The 20876-nt window shown below is 27.1% G+C and overlaps 1 protein-coding gene across 5 annotated transcripts in view; it reads left to right on the plus strand.

The window, feature by feature from the left end:
• Positions 1-345: 345 nt before the first annotated feature.
• The window catches only part of Dh44-R1 (Diuretic hormone 44 receptor 1), a 37105-nt gene continuing 16574 nt past the window's right edge, over positions 346-20876 (plus strand). Inside the window, exons 1-3 of one of the 5 annotated variants that reach the window (XM_089173674.1) lie at positions 346-609; positions 988-1174; positions 13098-14184. In XM_089173674.1, the coding sequence (XP_089029800.1) occupies positions 13848-14184 (337 nt within the window). In that variant the 5' untranslated portion in view covers positions 346-609; positions 988-1174; positions 13098-13847. Of the gene's footprint in view, positions 610-987; positions 1175-8964; positions 9273-13097; positions 14185-20876 lie in introns of those variants that run through there. The other 4 variants (XM_089173672.1, XR_016176957.1, XM_089173673.1 and 1 more) reach the window with 4 other exon arrangements.

Here is a 20876-nt window from a genome sequence, read left to right on the forward strand (position 1 = left end):
TAATATATAAATCATTACACACATATATTAAATAAAAGAAGAAACAAATCTTTAATTATTGGTATATATATATAAAAATAAATATTTAGTATTTATTTTTAGATTGTTTATATCATGTATGCATCTCGACGATGATTGGACGATTACACAAGTAAGACGAATTGTCCAATCGTTTAAAATCTTTAATAAGGAGAGTCCTTATTTGCATGTAATACATTCGTAATTGAATAATATACATTGTTTATGTGATGACTGAAGTTATATAAAGTAAGAGACAGGGTCGCTGATTGGTTGATTGGATTTCGCAATGGGTTTGAGCGATTGACCAATCAGCATTAGCAATTTTCTGTTTGAATTTTACAGAACGCTACTGGTCTTCAGTTTGAAATCTCTTCGCGACGTAGCAGAATAATTATTGCTGTTTTGTGAATATTAAGAAAATACAGTGTGTAAATTTTTGTTGTTTATTAATTAACATTTTATATAGAACTGAGAGAATAAATATTTACTAAGTTAGGTGAAATTGTTGGTGAATATTAGTGAAAATTGTGAATTCAAAACAGAACACGATGCAATGATTGAATTTGACAAATATTCAGGAAAATGAAGGTATTTTTAAAAAGAATTTTACACATTCCAATTTTTTTTTATTAATTAATATTTATTTATCATTTGAATGTCTAAGAAAAAATGTATATAAAATTATAATATATTTTTGAATGAATATGAGAATTTGTCGAACATTTCATGATCGATGAAAAATTGAAAATCATTCAATTGTATTATATTTTATATATTGAAATTTTGTTAATTTAAACTGTATATGTTATATAATATATTAAATTATGCAAATGTTCCTTCTCTTTGTAAATTGTCTATATTGTAAAATATTTTTGGAAATTGTTTATAATTAAGTTCATTTTTGAAATTGTTCTATATTCGAATACAGATCATAACGTATAATAAATTTATGTTTTATGATCCCAGAGCTTGCACTAATAAACATCTGAGTCATGAAAGGAAAACGCAGCACACACGGGAAACATTTGGAAACGATCCCTCTACCGATTTACATTTTCCGGCTAGCATTACATTTTATGACTACGATTTTATGAATGAACCTTGGTTTATTATTCAAAGATATTTCATCATCTATGATAAAGTAAATATTAAGGTAAGTTTTAGTTTAAAGTATTTCCTAAGAAAATGATAGAAATTTGTTCAATTTACCTTTTCTCAAATCATGGCTAATCAAAATTGAAATATTCATAAGAATAGTACTTTAATATTCGTATTATAAAATTGGAACACGATATCTTTTAATTACGTTATTAATTTGTAAAAAAAAGAAGGAAGGAAAGAGAGAGACAGAAAGAAACAAATATATTCATATTATTTTTTGTTTTTTTGTTTTTTTAATTTCTACTTTCTTCATCTTTATTATTTGTGTATAAATTAATAATTAGTTACTTGATAAAATAATTTACTTGTAGATGGCACTGTCTATTTTATTCTAATTATTTGAAATTCATTGGTGGTAAAATTTAACCCCGGTTAACGCACAGTTTTTCTTTTTTTTTTTTTAAACAGGTCCAAAAAAACAATTTTGTTTTTATTTAAAAAAACACAATTTAGAACATTATTTTGGCAAAAAATGAGGAAATTAATCAAAATTTTTCTAGCAGCATAGAATACAACGTCACTCGAGTTAACTCAAGCGTTCAACTTAAGGGGTTAATGAGTAATCCATGATGTCGATAAGGTAGAATTCTAACTTGTCGATATCGCATTATATTATTGATTTCATTCGTGATAAATTAGAAAATTATTCATCAAATTTATTTCAAATATGTATTACATTAACAAATATGCAGGAAAAAAAAGAATGTAAATAAAATTGTATTCTCATATTCTTGTTCACATGAGTATTTAATTTTCTGAAACAATATACGTTTTAATTAAAACGTGCTAATCAAGAATACAAATACATATCCTAGTAGTAACGGAAATTTGAAACTCAAGAATTTTCTTCTTTGATGCTTTCCTATATTTTTTGCCAGTGAGTTTTTGCTGAACAAAGAGAAGTATAATTTAACAAAAAGAGAGACTACTAACTTAATGAGAAATGCCATTTCTGTTATATGGTACACAGAGATCTAATTTCCTTCGTTAATACGAATAACATAAAATAATACAAAATATAAGATACGTACAAACTTTCAACATAGACATTATAATAAACTGAAGAAAAACGTATTATTTCATTGAAAAAAAAAAAAAAAAAAAAACGAAGAAGAAAATAATGAAGCTAATAAGAGAAACGTTTGATTCCCGAAGTACTGTGTACTCTCTTAAAAAAAAAAAAAACGACTTCGTTTCTTTCGTTATGTTTAGAGCATTAAAGAAGTATAATGGCTTACGCCATTACGGTCTTTTATAGTTCATGTTCGATTACCTCGTAAACTTGCTCTATCTGGAATTATTTGAAAGTGTATAAAAGGTTTATTTCATGGTATAATTAAGAATGATATTTTTCAATTTTGAATAACGATTAATTTTACTAATTAATAATTCTATTCATATATGATTATAATTTTATATGTAAAAATCATTTGTGTATTTAATATAAATGTATTCGCGTTTACGTTTCATCTCATATTTTTGTCTAATCTCCCAACTGTATATTTCACCTTTATTCAGAACATTTTGCGTTATTGCGTCCCATTAAGACTGTAAAAAGGTCATAACAATGTTTCGTGCGAATAAAACGTTCGTAGGAAAAAATAGTTGTCTTTTTATTATCAAAAAAAAAAAAAAGAAAAAAAAATCAAAGTCACGAATACGTTTTATCTAAATTGATTCTTTTTCCGAATAAGATAGGCTTTCTGTTTTGTCTCTCTTACCTTTTTTTTTTTTTCTATTTTTCCTCTAAATTCGAACACCACCACCCATGGTCATGATCTAAAAATAAATAAAATGATATCGCGTGTCGAAGGTTATTTAAAAACGTAACTATTTGCTTTCTTTTCTCTCGACTTCATTTTCTTTCAGTAAACATTATCAATGAAAATGGTTTCTTGGCACGTACCCGTGTCTTATATTTCAATTGAATTTTCACTTTTACTAATATCCCCTTTTTTACATTCTTCTAACCATAGTTAAAAATAAATAGATACTTTCAGGATTCTTAAGATGAAATCTTCATTTGAAAATATTCTAATTCTATGGTAAATAGTATACGTTTAAATAAATGTAAGAAAATATTGTATATAAATCTTGAAAATATCATCATCAGAGAGCATTTCCGTTTTTGTGAAGATATCATCAGATTTTATTTTATTGTGTTTATTTTTCCTTTATGTCTTTCTCTCTCTTTCTTTTTTTTTTTTTGTTTCAAACTAACAATAAGTTTATATTTTTTGAAGTGCATATAAAAATATGAAATAACGAAGAATATTATTTATTGTGTTTTAAAGTTCTCTTTCTCTTTTTTCATTTTGAATTAACAGTAAGTAAGTTTATATTTTTTGGAAGTAGGTACACGCGAAAGCATAAAAGAAAACCCGAAGAGTATTATTTACAGTTGAATTTTTGAAAAAAAAAAAAAGAAAACCAAATATATATATTTAGTAATCGAATACATGATATACTTTAAAAACGTAAAAGTCTATTTAACAGAAGAAATTTCATTTGACGGTAGTTTCAATCAGATTTTTGCTATTGTAAACTTTGAAATGGAAAAAAAAAAGAAAGTTACATTTGGAAGATCTAATTTAAAATGTTTGTCATAAGAAGTTTTAGAAAAACTTTCTACTCGACATATTGCACAAAACACAAAATACGAATGTTATTTTATAGTGACCAATATGTTTGACGTCATAGTACAATATTGTAGGGCTTGTAAATATCAACCTAAAATATAAATAAATAATCATAAACTACTTCTTATATTTGTAGATTTTCTTCGATGTCTTAACTAATAAATAGTAATGTCTTTATTTAAATATATCCTAGTCGTTATCTTGCAAATGCATAAGGAAGATAAGTTGATCAGACTTTTATCGTAAATCTAATAGCTCTACCGGTATTCCAACCACAACCCTCAATCTTTTTACGTCGATGTATCGTAGGTAGAAAATTTCTTACCAGGTCGAAAAAGCTCGAGGGTTCTTTTAAAAAAAGAACAAGAGAAAAAGAGAGAGACAACAAAATGTTATTATCCTTTGTGAATTTGTACTTATTTCTTTCAAAAGAGAATATCAGACATATTCTGTTGTATTCTACTTTTTTTTTCTTCCTTAGTTTTGCTAAAGACTCGTCCTACAGGATTACGTTTATACGATATATACATCTCGTATACACACACGTATATATGTATATATGTACTAACATTTTTGAGAGAAGAATTTGATAAACTGAGAAAACGATGACTTCGAAAATATACTGTTTCGTAAAGAATTTAGTAGAAGGAGTTGTTAACATAGGTATTTATTAATGAAAATGAGTACACAGAAGGGTAGAAATTCTTTGGAAAATGACGTAATTAAAGAATAAAGATTTATTTGGAACGTGAACACACTTATCGATTAAATTGAATTGATACCATTGATGTATCTAAGATAAGAAAAGAAAGTATTTTTTTAAAGATAGTCACATTTGTATCTTCTTGATAAATGATCTCTCACTTTTCCTTCTTAACGTCAGTAACATTTGTCTTCGGTAGAAGTAAAAGATGGTGTATTTAACACCACTCCATCACATTAATCTCCTCAACTATTAGGGCCAAACTTTTTGTTTGTTTTTTACTGACAAAAAGTACGATAATAGTTTGGATAATATTCTTTGTTTGTTTTTGTTTTTTTTATACTTCTTTAAATGAATAACTTCGATTCTTGAATCGGTTGTTCAAAACAAAAATCATCACAAGATTCACTTGAACATGATTTAACGTTTTTAATATCTCGTAAATGCTTTTCACGCGTTAAACAATTATTCCTGCACACACATACACACGTATTGACGACGAATTGCAAGTTGTAGATCTCGACGTTGGCAAATGGCTGCAAAGGGCACACTATTGGGTTGACACTTGACAGTATATTGCTACATACTAACACGAGTCCTTCTATTCCAAAATGGGATAGCAGATATTAAGGAGAATATAACTATATATATGTATTTAGTACACATGCCCAATTTGGATCACTTTGAGTTTGAGTACAATCTCATTTGAATGAGAGATATATATATATATATATGGGAAATTTAAACGTCTTCTGTGATTTACCTTTTGCGATATTATTTCATAATGTCGAATGGATTTCAACTATTTTGTGAAAATATTTTAGTAAACTCATACATAATAGTATCTATTTCATATAGACATTGAAGTATGGCGTTGTATATTTCAAAAGAAAGATTTTCTACGTAACGTCACTCGATTTATGGCTTGTCAACATTTTTACGATTCAATAATTTATGCAAGAATCGTTATATTATGTGAAAACGATGCAATCAAAATTGTCTTTTATATTTATGTCTTTTTATAACGTAAACAAGATTACGTGAGAATATAAAAGTGTTGTATACTTTAAAAACATATATATGTACTTGTTGTATTGCAAAACATTTTAAATAACTTAAAAATCATTAAAAATATTTCGATTTATATTTTATATTTTATTTTTTTTTTTTAATATTTATTATACCAGAAAAGACAAATTTATATAATAATAACAAAAGTTACTACATAGTAAATCCTACAAGAGGTAAATATAGTTACTTGTACATAGGCTGGGTACATAACTTAAATTACTACAGCGATATATCGGTATTTAGTTAAACAATATCACATATTACATTTTTTAATTGACACTTGATAGTATAAGCATTATTCATCATGTTTTTGAGATCATTAGGTAACTTATTAAATGCTTTAATAGTTACAACTTGAATATATTTTTGTCTTCTATTATGTATAACTTTAGAATAAACGACTCTTAACTTATCACTTGTGATACATTAATGAAATCAAGGTGAAAATTTGAGTTACGTTTAAAGGAATTGTATTTACTTAAATAAAATTGATTTTTGTAAATTATCTTTAACAGCCTTGTCTGCACTCGTTCAAGCAAATACATTGGGATTGTTTATTAATAATTATTATATAATGTTGAATAAGGTTTTATTATTATAGCATAATACTTAATAATAAATTTATAAAAGACTATGTATTATTTATTTATCAATTTAAGATAATCCAATCTTTACGTAGATTATTTAGAATTATATGATGAAATCAGAATTGTAAGTTAATACTTTACAGTCAAGGTACAGAATTGTTCGTTTTATTAAAGCAGAGTGTCAGTTTCTTTCGATTTAAATTTAAAATAATATATCTCGCATATCTTCTACAATTTTGTGACACTTTCGACTGTTCTTTATTGTCATTACTACGTGATGAATATTTCATATATACCATGACAGGATGATAAACTGATTATTAAACGAGACGAATGTTTTTCATTGACTCTTCTCTAACAGCATAACAAAATATTTTAATTGAGTTAAAAGTTGTTGTTTTTTTTTTTTTACTCAACTAAAAGTTGTATTTTAGAATAAATATTTATTATATTTAAAATATTATATATTAAAATAATATTTAACAATAATATTTATATTAGTTTATAATTATAAAATTATCAACTAATATTTATTATATTTTAAATATTAGTTAAATAATAAAAGAATTATGTGTGCAATGAAATATTAATCCTTTGGGTACATTTGACGTGTCATCAGACACGTCATATCCTTACTTGGGTATTTTGTTTTTATTTATAATATTTATTAATATTTTTTAATAATTAAAATGTTGTTGCAAAAAAAAATATATATATTTATATCATCAATATAAATATATTTCAAATAAAATGTATTACTTTGACATATTAATTCATACATAATTACAATAACAAATGAAATTCCTTATGTATACATAAAAATGTTCAAATAATTTAGTACTCGAGGGATTTAAACGAATACGTATTAAAACATTTTTAAACTTAGTATCTTGAATCTAGTTTTATTTTCTACACAAAATGTTAACTTGAAAGGATAGTAAACGACCAGGAAAGAATCGTAAAATTGTTGGCAATCAATTTGAAATTTATGGCAATCGATAGAAGATTGCATTTCTTTTATGAGTCTATATACAATAGAAATACACGTGTGTACAATACCTCAACATACTTACGTAGTATAACAATAATATAAATGTTCTGTACTATCGATTAAAAAAAAAAAACATGATTTAAATTAGAATAATTCTTAGAATTAATTGTCTTTCTTTTTTCTTCTTCTTCTTCTTCTTCTTCTTCTTCATAGATTGTTAAAATATTCTTATTTGAAATAATATTTGATAGTTAATATTCGAACGTAAAAAAAAAATCATATCCATCGGATACATTTTTATTTACGATAAACATTGTATATTGTGTTTAATCCTTTGACAAGCTGTCAAACCAATCCTTCCTTCAATTTGACACAGATATTACGAAAAAATCGAAAATTTCCTACATTGATATTGATAGATGAAAACATTTTCTTTGACAGTAACACGATGCAAAAAAAAAACAAAAAAAAAGAACATAAAGCTTGAACTTTGAAAAATGTCTTTTGATAAATCATAATTTTAATTTTAATTTTTTTTTTATTAAATGAATAATAATCAATTTGAAAGTGTGAAAAAAAAATACAAAGGAAAATGGAATATTCTCGATGATTTCAAATTGAAATTCGTTGAAGTGCATAAATTTGGAATACGATTGAAACGATCAGAATGATAATAAATCTACGTAAATTTGCACACGAACGGAAGAATCATTATTTTCTGAACGTGTACTCTCTTTAACAACATTTGCTCGTTCCTTGCACACGCACGTAGTACATGGTTACGATATCCTACCCTCCGATCTCTCCATCCATTCATCCAGCATTTATTCATTCGACCTTTCTCTCTCATTCTCTTTTTTTTCTCTCTATCTCTTGATTTTCTTTCTCTTTCACATTCTACGCGTGATACTTTACGTTATAGTCTAACTATTTTATTATGCTTCGTTGAATTCACATATTTATCCTTTTCACATATATATATATATATATATATATATATATATATATATATATATATATATATATATATATATATACCCCATAACATGGGGAAATGCAACTTGCTAGTTTGTGCACGATGTCAATTATAAATAACTTGTTATATTATAAATAACTTAATAGAATGTTCCTCTCGATAAGGAACGAAAAGAAAGTAAAAGTAAAAGAAAAAAGAAAAAAGAATGAAAACAAAAAAAAAAAATGACATTTTCAAGACAAGAAAAGCTTCTGTAGAAACTTCAACTTGTCGAACTGTGAAAACAAGTTTACTCAATTCAACTTTGAACCGTACGCCGTATTAAACACATTTCGATCGACAAGAAGAAGAAGAAGAAGAAGAAGACATTTTCCAAGTAAGAAAATGGTGTCATCGCAAATTTCAATCATTCTCGTGACAAACATTTTCCATGCAAAAAGAAATTTGATTAATTTGAAATATTACAAAGTGAACAAACAAATTGTCATTTCGTTTTATATTTCTTTTTCTTTTTTTTTGTACACACACAACGTATCGATTCATATTGTTTTATTTAAAAAAAAAAAAAAAAAAAAAAAAAAAAAAAAATTCTTTAATGTAATACGAAATGAAATCTGTCTGTTTTTTTTTTGTTCTTTTCATTCTTTTTTTCGACTCGAGAAAGTCCTTTCGGCGCGTTTCATCTGCGCCTGCGCAGAATGATAAAGGATCTCAGCGCATGCTCCCTTCTACCATTTACTGAAACCACCTACTCTTATACATCATCAACGACGCACAGACATAGAGAGAAACATAGAGACACATTCTCCACTTCCTCCTCCCTTGTTCCTCCTCCTCTTCTCCTCCTCCTCTTTCGTTTTCCTCGAGAGTTTCGCGAGAACGCGCGACGTTGAGAGAGGCCAGGCAGTCGTCCTCGCCGGTTTCTGGTGCAGACGAAAATCCATATCGAGAACGTGGTGCATTCTCCGAATTTCGCGGTTTTGCATATTAATCACGATTGATTTCGCAAACTCCGCAAACTCCTATTATTATTATTATTATTATTATTATTATTATTATTCCTTGTACACCACGTGCCCTGTCGTATCTTCTTATCAACGAAGGATGCAACTACCCTTTCAGTGTGAGAACACTTAATTTATATAATTAATGATAAATCTTTGTTTGAAAATTATTTTTTCCTTGTTTTTTTTTTTTTTTTTTTATATTTCTATGATGAGACAAAAATTTATTCTAAATTTGGTCTCTTTTTTCTTATTTCTTTTGAAAGTAAGTTTTTCGATGTTCTTTCAGAAAAGAATCTTCAAAAGAAGATAAATTAAAAACAAATTTCTCCGTGCTTTGATACTTCTTGTTAATTTATCTGAACGAACTTAGATAAATATATATGAGATGAAACTTTTAACATTTAATTTAAATTTCTGTAATTTTTTTTTCTCTTCTTCTTCTTTTTTAAAGTTTAAAATATTGGATACTATAAGTAATATTTCGAGACATCTTTCTGTTTGATAAATAAAGTTGGTACGATGGAATGTCGATAGATGATAAATAACAAATTAATTTGTGTAGGATGAAAAATAAGTAGACGTTAGAAATAAACCGAGTACAAATAAGAAAAAATCGATCGTACTTCCATTTACAGAATTTCAAAAAGACACACATACACATACATATATATACCCGCATCAACGTTAAATGGGTGGTCCATTAACTGGAACTACGAAAGCTCTTGCGAAAGATCTAGCCGAAAGCTCTCGTGAAACGTTTAATCGTCGATCTCTCGTTGTACCAGATAGATATATACCTTAAATAAGAGATAGAGAAAAGGGACAAAGAGAAAAAAAGAAAACAAAAAAAGAAAGAGAGAGAAAAATCCATTTAGAAGATAAAATAAGATAAAATAATTAATTAAATACATCGAACTAAATTGTTAATTACAGAAAAAAAAATATTACAAATATTTTTGACAAATTATTTAACTCTTTGGGATTAAAAGTGTCCCACCTTTTTGATACACCGTAAGGCACGCTGTAAGGGATGGTTTTAGTCCCATCTCGAAATATTATATTGCAATAGCTACACATACTCATAAGTTTTATTTCAAAAGTTTTATTTATCCTAAGGAATTGGTTATTAATTTGTTTTGGATTATTAATTTGGTTATTACCTAATGTTTTTACATTAAGGAATTGGTTATTAATTTGGTTATTAATGTTTTTACATTAAGAAATTGGTTATTAATTTGGTTATTAATGTTTTTACATTATATTTATACTTTTATTAATAAAAAATATATATTACAATTAGATTTCATTTAAAATGTGTAACATAGGGTTATTTTATCATCTAAAATTCTATACCGCAAAGAGTTAAACGATGCACAAATAATCGTTGCATCGCACGATACAAATATTTTGAATCGAAAATTATTAAAAAAAAAAAAAAAAAATGAAATAAAAATTAAAGTTTGATCCTTAGAATATAATTAAAATACAAATGCGTTAAAATAACGTATATATATATTTATATTTATATTTCTAATTCTTCGACATGATTAGAATATAATCCTATTTCTATCCGGTAACATATTCACAGAATGTCTCATTCTCGAGTAATATGCCGTAGGTTGGTACGTTGGTACGTTGCATGGTACAAAACGTTAACAATAAAAGGGGAATTCATAAGCACGATCACATGAGAGCAGAGAACTCGTAGAAATTAGTTCAACGGAAGTTTTCGAGTACTGTTCCAGTAAGCGTAATATACTTTTGTGAACTTTTTGTCGCGAGCCAACAAGTAATTCTCTCATTCTTCTCCCTCGTTTTTTCATCCTCGTTCTCTTTTGTGAAAAACATAACTCGTATCTAAATGGAAAAAAAAAAAAAAAATAAAAAAAGAAAAATGAAATTACTCCATTGAGACTGAGCGTGTCTTTGAACATGAAATTTTCAAAGTAACTTTAAAATACACTATTGAACCCAAAGGATAACGTCAAGAGGATTATCTTATAACGTTTAAAGGATTACCAAGGATCTATTTATTCCTTAATAGACAAAATCTACATTTTTATTTCATTCATCATCGAAGATATATATTTTATCATGGTTCAAAGATCTTACACAGCAATTATATCAGTCAACTTAAAAAAGGATTTATAACTCGATGATTTATTTACTTACGTGAGTTTTTCATTTTACTCATTTGTTTTCTTTTTTTTTTTATATATACATACATGTTACTAATTCAAACTCAATGATCTCAAAGGATCTTTTGTTCTTGAAATATATCTTGATTGATTCAAAAATGGTTCAAAAATCTTACAATTATATCAATCGATTTGGAAAGGTCTGTAAATTGGATTGTAAGTCATATTTTTTTCCATTGTATTATTTTAAACGACCAAAACATGACTTTTATGCACCACATGTTGTTAAATAGTAATAAAAGATTAGAAATCCATATCTATCCAATGTATATTCGCAATGTTTATTAATTTGATGACTTTGGTATTTTATTAACCCTTTGATTACATTTGACGAGTGAGACACGTCATCTCCTTACTTGGGTATATTGTTTTATTTATAATATTTAGTAATGAAAATGTTGTTGCAAAAAAAAAAACAACAAAATATATATTGATATCATCAATATAAATATATATTTCAAATAAAATATATTACTATGACATATTAATCCATATATAATTACAATAACAAATTAAATTCGTTTTTTAAACCCTTCGTTTTCGTTTAAACCCTTTGGTTACATTTGACGAGTGAGACACGTCATTTTCTTACTTGGGTATTTTGTTTTATTTATAATATTTATTTTAATATTTAGTTAATGAAAATGTTGTTGCAAAAAAAAAACAAAAATATATATTGATATCATCAATATAAATATATATTTCAAATAAAATATATTACTATGACATATTAATCCATATATAATAACAATAACAAATTAAATTCGTTATGTATATATATATATATATATATATATATATATATATATATATATATATATATATAAAAATGTTCAAATAATTCAGTACTCATGGGATTAACTTTGTTTATATCTTTCTCTCTTTCCATCCATCAATCTATCTATCAGTATCACTATTTAGTAATAGCTTATCGATGTAAGGCATCAATGAAGTATAAACATGCAACGTGACAATAGGAAGTTAAGACCGGATTTCCTTGGTGTTGAGAGAAGGTGCTACCAGATCACGCGTAATGGTTACCAGACGCACGTCCTTTCGAGTTGAGGATCGATAATTCGCTTGACGTTTCGAGAGTTTCGCTAGATGCTTCTCAAGAATCGTATTCATTGGTCGAGTAGACATGATTCAGACCTTTATTGAGACAATAAAACCCGTATTATGGGAACGTCCTGTGATTCTAACTGTAATAAAGGGGAAAACGTGAGAGGATAATATTTCTTATCGATAAAATAACAACATTTTTTTTTTAATTTTTATTTAAATATAATTAATACAAATTAAGATACTTTTAATATTGTAACAAGTTTGTTTTGATAAAGATTAAAATATTTGGATTTTATCAAATAATTTTTCTCTTCTTTTCTTTATTTTTTTTTTTCTTTTCTTTTCCTTGTTTATATCGCTAATGGATTTTCAAATGCATCTCTCTCTCTCTCTCTCTCTCTTTTTTTTTTCTCTTTGTTCTTTCTAAGAGAAAAGGAAAGCACACACATACACAAACACACACGAGTGTTTATAATAGAGATTCGTATAACGTAAAATAAAACTTTATTACGAACTTTAGTATCAGAGATAAGAAGTTAAGAAAATATTGTTTATGATAACGCAAATATTTGACATTATTATTTATTTTCTCATTCTACTTATGACTGTTAAAAAAAAAAAAAAACATTTTAATGGAATTTCTTATTTCTTATTTTTCTTTTTTTTCTCTAAACGCAGTTTGCAGTAAACATCAACGCAAAGAACCACGTACGGACAACGTAAATACCGAAGCAAGGGGAAATAAAAGGAACGGCTGATTTCCGCAGGGCATATCTGTGACATTATTCACTTTAGCTATAACGAGATAAGGAATATCAGAAGAAGAAAAAAAAAAAAAAAGAACGTATATAACTTTTTCTTTTGAGCCTTACCAATTTTACCAATTTTTAATTCAACAAACTACAACAACGTAGATAGACGTATTTCGATTCAAAGTTAAAAACAAGAATAAAATATCCTACATTTTATTTTTCTATTACGAGTATTCTCGTACTCGTATATGTGAGATATTACATCTGAATAATATTTTACAACAAGTGGAAGAGAAATAGAAACAGAAAGAATATTTATAGAAACGATATTTTCCATATGTGCTGCAGCAACTACTATTATAACATATGTGAGACAGTTGAAAACTAAAAAGAAAGGAGAAAGATTAAAGTACTTACTGAAAGTAGAAAAAAAGAAAGATAAAAAAAAAAGAGATACAATTTTTAAAAATACAAAAATAATTGTACAAAAAAAAATACAATTTTACATTAACAAAACTATTCTCGCTTTGCAATCAGCCTGTAATTAAGATCGTGTATTAAATTATCTCTGATCGATTAAATCCTGATAAATTCAATTTAAGTGAAATTGAAATTAAGTCAAAATAACAAGTGAGAGAAAAAAAAGAAATAATAATAATAATAATAATAATAAAACATGGCTAGCTGGCTGTCGTCGAACAGCGACGACGAATCTATGGACCGTAATTACGTGCGAAATGCTTTGAAGTACATTACGAACTTCAAGGAGGATTCCAACAACGAGAAAGAATTGAAGTGCCTCGCACGACAGCATCAAGAGCTTTTGTTGGAACAACGATACCAACGTCAAGCCATTAATAATGATGGTGTTGAAGAAGGAATAGTCGCGGAGGACCGAGATGGCTGCGAAATTAATTGGGACTCTTTACTTTGTTGGCCTTACACCTCACCGGGAACTCTTGCCGTATTACCTTGCTTTGAAGAACTTAATGGCATACGATACGACAATACTCGTGAGTATCACCAAAGTCTTTTTCTCATTTCTTCTTCTTCTTCTTCTTCTTCTTCTTTTTAATACTTTCTTTTTAACTTTTCTTTTGTTCACTCGCAATCCTTTCTTGAGAAAGAGAAAAAGGAAGTCTTATATAACGATAGTAAAGGAAGAATTTTCCTTGTTGTTCATTAACCCTTTTCGCTACTACGGAACACTATAGTGGCCCTTTATAAGATACCACTGAAATACTACGGACCATTATAGTGGCCCTTTATAAGATGCCACTGAGATACTACGGATCACTATACTTGTCCTCCATAAGATACCCTTTCGCTACTACGGATCACTATAATGGCCCTCCATGAGATACCACTGAGATACTACGGATCACTATAGTGGCCCTCCATAAGATACCCTTTCGCTACTACGGATCACTATAATGGCCCTCCATAAGATACCACTGAGATACTACGGATCACTATACTTGTCCTCCATAAGATACCCTTTCGCTACTACTGATCACTATAATGGCCCACCATAAGATACCACTGAGATACTACGGATCACTATAGTGGCCCTCCATAAGATACCCTTTCGCTACTACGGATCACTATAATGGCCCTCCATAAGATACCACTGAGATACTACGGATCACTATAGTGGCCCTCCATAAGATACCCTTTCGCTACTATGGATCACTATAATGGCCCACCATAAGATACCACTGAGATACTACGGATCACTATACTGAGATATACGGATCAGATTCGTATTTCTATAATTCAAGAATTTTCAGATAAAGAATAAATTTCATTTGCTTTAGTATCTTTTAACCTTTGCTTACCACCCTTCTTGGAGTAACACGCTTACCACACCCGGACCCGGACGAGAAAAATCGTTATAAAAATGAAACCATTGCATAAATTTACTTCAACATTTTTTTGGAAACTTCTTTAATACTTACTTAAAAAGACTATATAGGTTGTATAGCTTTAAATTAAATGTAAATATGTTTAAAAAATTACCAAAGTTGAGTACAATTGAGAAAAATGACTCAAGTAAAGGTTAATAAAGGAGGTCAGATAGATTAGAAGAGTTAGATTTAAAAAAAAAAGCATCAGGTATATTTTTAATAGTCATTTATTATTAGATTACGTTATCATGATGTAATATTACTAAGTAAGTAAGAGGAAGTCGTTTTAACGGAACTTGTAATCCATCAGGAATTTCTTTCGAGTGTACTACGTTAACTCGAATGAAATTTTTAAACCAACTCTCTCTCTCTCTCTCTCTCTCTCTCTCTCTCGGGAGAATGACTCAAAAAATAATACATTTTAACGTAATTCTGGTTGCTTTTTCTTTTACCTTTATTTAAAGATGTAGGAATTAGTTGTTTTTTTTTCTTCTTCTTCTTCTTTTTTTTCTTTTTATAAATAAATATCTAAGTCACAACGTTATATTAACTTTCACTTTAATTAATTACGCTGCGAAATATAATATCTTCTAGAAGTATGTTCTCCTCATTTATAGAAGTACATCATCATTGATGTATCATACAAACTTATACAAACATATACAAAAATACATATAGATATATATATATTAAAAAAGAGTATCATTATGTAATTTATTCTTTTACAACGAATCATATCGAACATCATCCCATCATATTTTCAAACGAAGCTTCGAACATTATATTAAATTACGAGATAATGGATATTAAATTGGTAGGCCCTTTAAAGAGTGAAGTGACCTATAGGCACCGTGCGTGATTGCAGCGTCATGGTAGCGCCATGGTATCTATGAAACTAAAAGACGCTGCTGCTGAGGTTTTTAATATCTAAACGTATAAGGCTTTGCGATAACAATTCATTTTTGTTATTAAAAACATTTTTTTCTTTTTGCATGTCAAACCACGTGACAATAAAATTTCAATCTTGTGCAATGATGATGCAAAAATTACCGCTAAAATGTAAGTATAATTAATAATTGAAAAACAGTATGAAAGCTGTAGCGTTTATTGTAGTAAATAAAAAGTTAAAAAATTATAGCCACAGTAGATCAAACTTTAAATAATATTGGCAAGCAGATAAAGTACGATGTGACATTGTTATAAAAAAAAAAAATAAATATATATGTAGGAGAGTTTTAAGTGTCGCAGATGTAGACGAAAATTATTTAGTATTCAGTTCTTTTCTTTAGATTTTATTTTCTAAAAAAGGAAAACTCTATTATACATTTTTATAAAAATAATCATAAAATTAATTGTCACACGTATGTTTTGTGAACAGCAAAATAAAATAACACCGTCTTTTATTGCCAAAGTTATCCACTGCGTGCGCTAGTGTCCATTTCGGCTTTCCCTACCATAACTTCGCACGGTGCCTATACTCAAATTTTAGAAAAGTTACAAGGAAAATCTTTCAATATGATATATCCAATAGCATTGAATCAAATTATTTTCTGACCAATGAAATTACAATTAAATTCTGGAATTTCTTGAAATTCTTCAAACGTCTTCTTCTATTCTCGATAAGCATTTTATTGCAATACTATTGTAATGAAAAAATATCTTTAGAATATCTTTTGTTTATAAAATATAGAATATAAAAAAAAAATAACTTCAAAGAGATTTACTAAAAAAAAAAAAGTGACGGTAGTATTATATAGTCAAAACGAACATAATAATCGAGAGAAGGTAAAATAAATGAAAATTCAAATAAGTCTATGGATTTTCACTGATGAAAATGAAAAGTTTTTTTTTTATTTAATTGAAAACTTTTCTGTTCTATGGAATGTATTATACAAAAGTAAAATTTAATTACTAAAGCATTCACCTATATATATACACATTTTACGTCTTCGGTTGATTTACATATTTTTTGTTTTGTTTTTTACATTCCATTTTTTTCTTCCTTTCTTTTAATTCATTTCTCTCTTATTCTCTCTCTCTCTCTCTCTCTCTCTCTCTCACTCTCTCTCTCTGCAAACTAATTTTGATTATTCAAACTTATTCGAAATAATTCTTTAACGAACTTTATTTACGTGGGAAGCTTTTAAATTAAATTTTGAAATACGATAATCTGCATTTATTTGTAATTAGTAGATTCTTTTGTATTCGAGGATAAATCATTTCTCATTGTCATTAGTTTACGTTAAGATTTTGATTCTTCCGTTGATAATAACTTTAAAGTCTTTAATAAAAAAAAAAAAAAATTGGAAATTAAAAATTTAATCCATTAGAAAGAAAGAAAACAAACAAATTTTCATCTAAATTATTTTTCCGACAATTTTTTGATAATTAACACAAGTACATATGCGTATAAGTTCAAAAGATTTATTTGAAAAAATGGAAATTTCACGTACATCATTTTTCGTTTACACTATTATTATTATTATTATTATTATTATTATTAGAATTTTTATTATTAAATAAAACAAATAGAAAGAGAGAGAGAGAGAGAGAAAGCTTTATACTCGTATTATAATATCGATCAGATAATAGTATATCTGCCGCTTCGATTATTTTATAATAATAGTTTCACGAATATCTAAAATTATGATTGCATTTCGGCTTTTAACGCATATGTGATCCATTTATAGTTACTTTGGTCTAACATTTAATTATTATATATGTATTTTATTTAACTTAACGATGAGAATTAAGTATAAAAGCTTCTCAAGGACATTTACTATATTTGTTACATTTTCTAACAATAGATTTAACAATATTAATTTTCATAATTTTGGTCATATGTAGGCATTGTATTATATTATTTGATCAAGTCAATATAAAATAAATTCAAATACAATATAAATGTATATTATTAATCATTGTACAATTTCAATGAATAGTTAAAAATCGAAATCACGTAAACCTTGGAGAAACAAATAGAAAAAAAAAAAGAAAAAAAAACAGAAAATATATCGCGTATGAGAGAGAGAGAGAGAGAGAGAGAGAGATGAACGAAAAATGAAATTGCGAAGCGTCTTTGAATTATCTCGACGTGCCAACGGTATTTCACAGATCGACGAACCTAATTGGATTTATGTCTTATCAATGCAGGACGAATTGAAAATCAATTCAATCAATTCTAGAGAGATAGAAAGAGAAAGAGAGAGAGAGAGAGAGATACTAACAAGAACCACGAGAAATAATATTCAAGACGAATCGAAAATATCCTTTGCATTTAGGGATATATCTTTTATAATAGAAAATAATTTTGATATAACAGATAATGTATATCTTCTTCTTAATATATATAAATTACGTGTCACGTTGTTTGTCCGCAATGGACTCCTAAACTACTGAACTGATTTTAATCAAATTTTGCACACTGTGTGCAGTTTCATCTAACTTGAAAGATAGGATAGTTTATATCTCAATTTATAATCGAAATATTAGGTAATTTGTTGACTTAAAGACGTGTGTATCGGACTGATTGTGAGTCACAGCAACGCGTGGCGGGGGCACCCCTAGTTATATTATAATTCCAATAAAATATATTTTTTGTTGTATCTTTATCATATAAATGATAAAAAATGAACATATTTGATTGTTATGCTTTTCTTTAAATTATAATTATTTATCGAATCATTTTCATGTATTATAACAATTATTAGCAATCAAAAACGAACAAATAGAATTTGATTAATCAATTATTTAAAATATCGTTACTTTTAAAAAAACAAAAAGAAACAGATGATTTTTGTTTATAAATGGTATTACTTCGAACGAAGTAAAGAAGAGAAATGTCAAGAGATAAATTGGGATTCGTTGTTGGCTTATAAAAGATAAAAAGGGTAGACAGATTCAGATACAGCACGAACGAGAGGGTGATATGTTAACAGTGAAAATCTGTAGAGGAAAGAGTTTTGCAAATTCCGTTCACGTTTCGCCATTCCGCACGCGTTATTACCAATGTCATTTGTTAACATCTTATAAGTTCACTATCCCTCTGACTTTTTTTCGATAATGTGACTGAAGTGTCTTCGAGATAAGAGCAAGAATGGTGTCTAGGTGACTGTCGATATCATTTCCAAAATTTTCTTATGTCCTCGGTGATTTATAATAAATAAGATAACACTATAAAAAAAAGAAAGAAAAAATAAAACTAGAAGAAAAGAAGCACAAAGACAGAGTTAGAAAGAAATAATGATTGAGATGAATATATTTGTATGACACCGTTGTTGTTGTTGTTGTTGTTGTTGTTGTTGTTGTTGTTGTTGTTGTTGTTGTTGTTGTTGTTGTTGTTGTTGTTGTTGTTGTTGGATTTTCTTCAACTTACTCTGATAATAAAATTTTATTAATTTTTCTCTTTTCTTTTGTTATTTACAACATATTAATTTGATTTTTCATTAAAACACATATATATATAAGCAAAATAGAGAAGAAAAAATCATAAAGGAAATAAGAAATATAAAGGCAGAAAGAGAGAAGAAAGGGAGAGAGAGAGAGAGAGAAAAATAGCTCTATGATAATATGACAATTCTTTGATATGAATGATATAAAATTTAATTAAATATTATTATTATTATTTTCTCATATGTACAAAATTCTATTGAAAATAAGTCAAATGCGTGTTGAGGAATATTTATTTAATAAAATCCTTGTCCCACCTTTTTGATACACCGTAATGCACGGTGTAAGGGATGGTTTTAGTCCCATCTCGAAATATTATATTGCAATAGCTACACATACTCATAAGTTTTATTTCAAAAGTCTTATTTATCCTAAGGAATTGGTTATTAATTTGTTTTGGGTTATTAATTTGGTTATTAATGTTTTTACATTAAGAAATTGGTTATTAATTTGTTTTGGTTATTAATTTGGTTATTACCTAATGTTTTTACATTAAGGAATTGGTTATTAATTTGCTTTAATCATTAATTTGGTTATTAATGTTTTTACATTATGTAATACCTTTATTAATAAAAAAAAATATATACTCCAATTTTGTTTAATTTAAAACGTGCAACATAGGGATATTTTATTATCTGAAATTCTGTGCCAATGCAAAAAGTAAATCCGAAATTCAATGTTCATGATCATTTTTGTTATATGTTAAATCTGTTTAAAAAAAAAAAATAGTGGACAACATTCTTATTGTTGAAGAACACAGATATATATTGAACTTTTAGTATTTTATTAAACGAGAATCTGTTATATTATTATTTTATAATTATTCGTTATGTTGATGTTATATCTAAATATTATCTTATATTTTCTGTATCAACTGTTTCACCCGTCTACTCTTTCTCTCTGCAAACACACATTTCCTTATACAAAATTCTGTGCTAATTATTATTATTATTATTATCGTGTTTAACGTTCTGGGGTTTGATTTTTGAACATGTGTATAATATTCAGCTTATAAATTTCACATTGAAATCAAATTGATATAATTACAGTCTCACATATAAGCGAGATTAAAAATGATTCTTTTAATTGATTATATATTTTCATTAATCTAATAGAATATTTGTTATTTCAATAGAGAGAATATAAAGTGTCTCGATATAATTAATTTGATTAAATTGTAGTTTTTTTTTTTTTTTTTTTTTTTTTGAAAAAGAAAAACCATCTTTTTTTTATTTCCGTTTGTACAAGCGAAGTTATACGTGTGTGTATACATACGAGAAGTAATCGATTATTCCCTATAGGCGCGCCCATATTTGTAAAAAAAAAATATATATATATATAAAAAAGAA

The sequence above is a fragment of the Polistes dominula genome, unplaced genomic scaffold (assembly GCF_049000335.1).
Source record: "Polistes dominula isolate Pdom_NZ unplaced genomic scaffold, Pdom_raw_medaka contig_33, whole genome shotgun sequence".
NCBI lineage: Eukaryota > Metazoa > Arthropoda > Insecta > Hymenoptera > Vespidae > Polistes > Polistes dominula.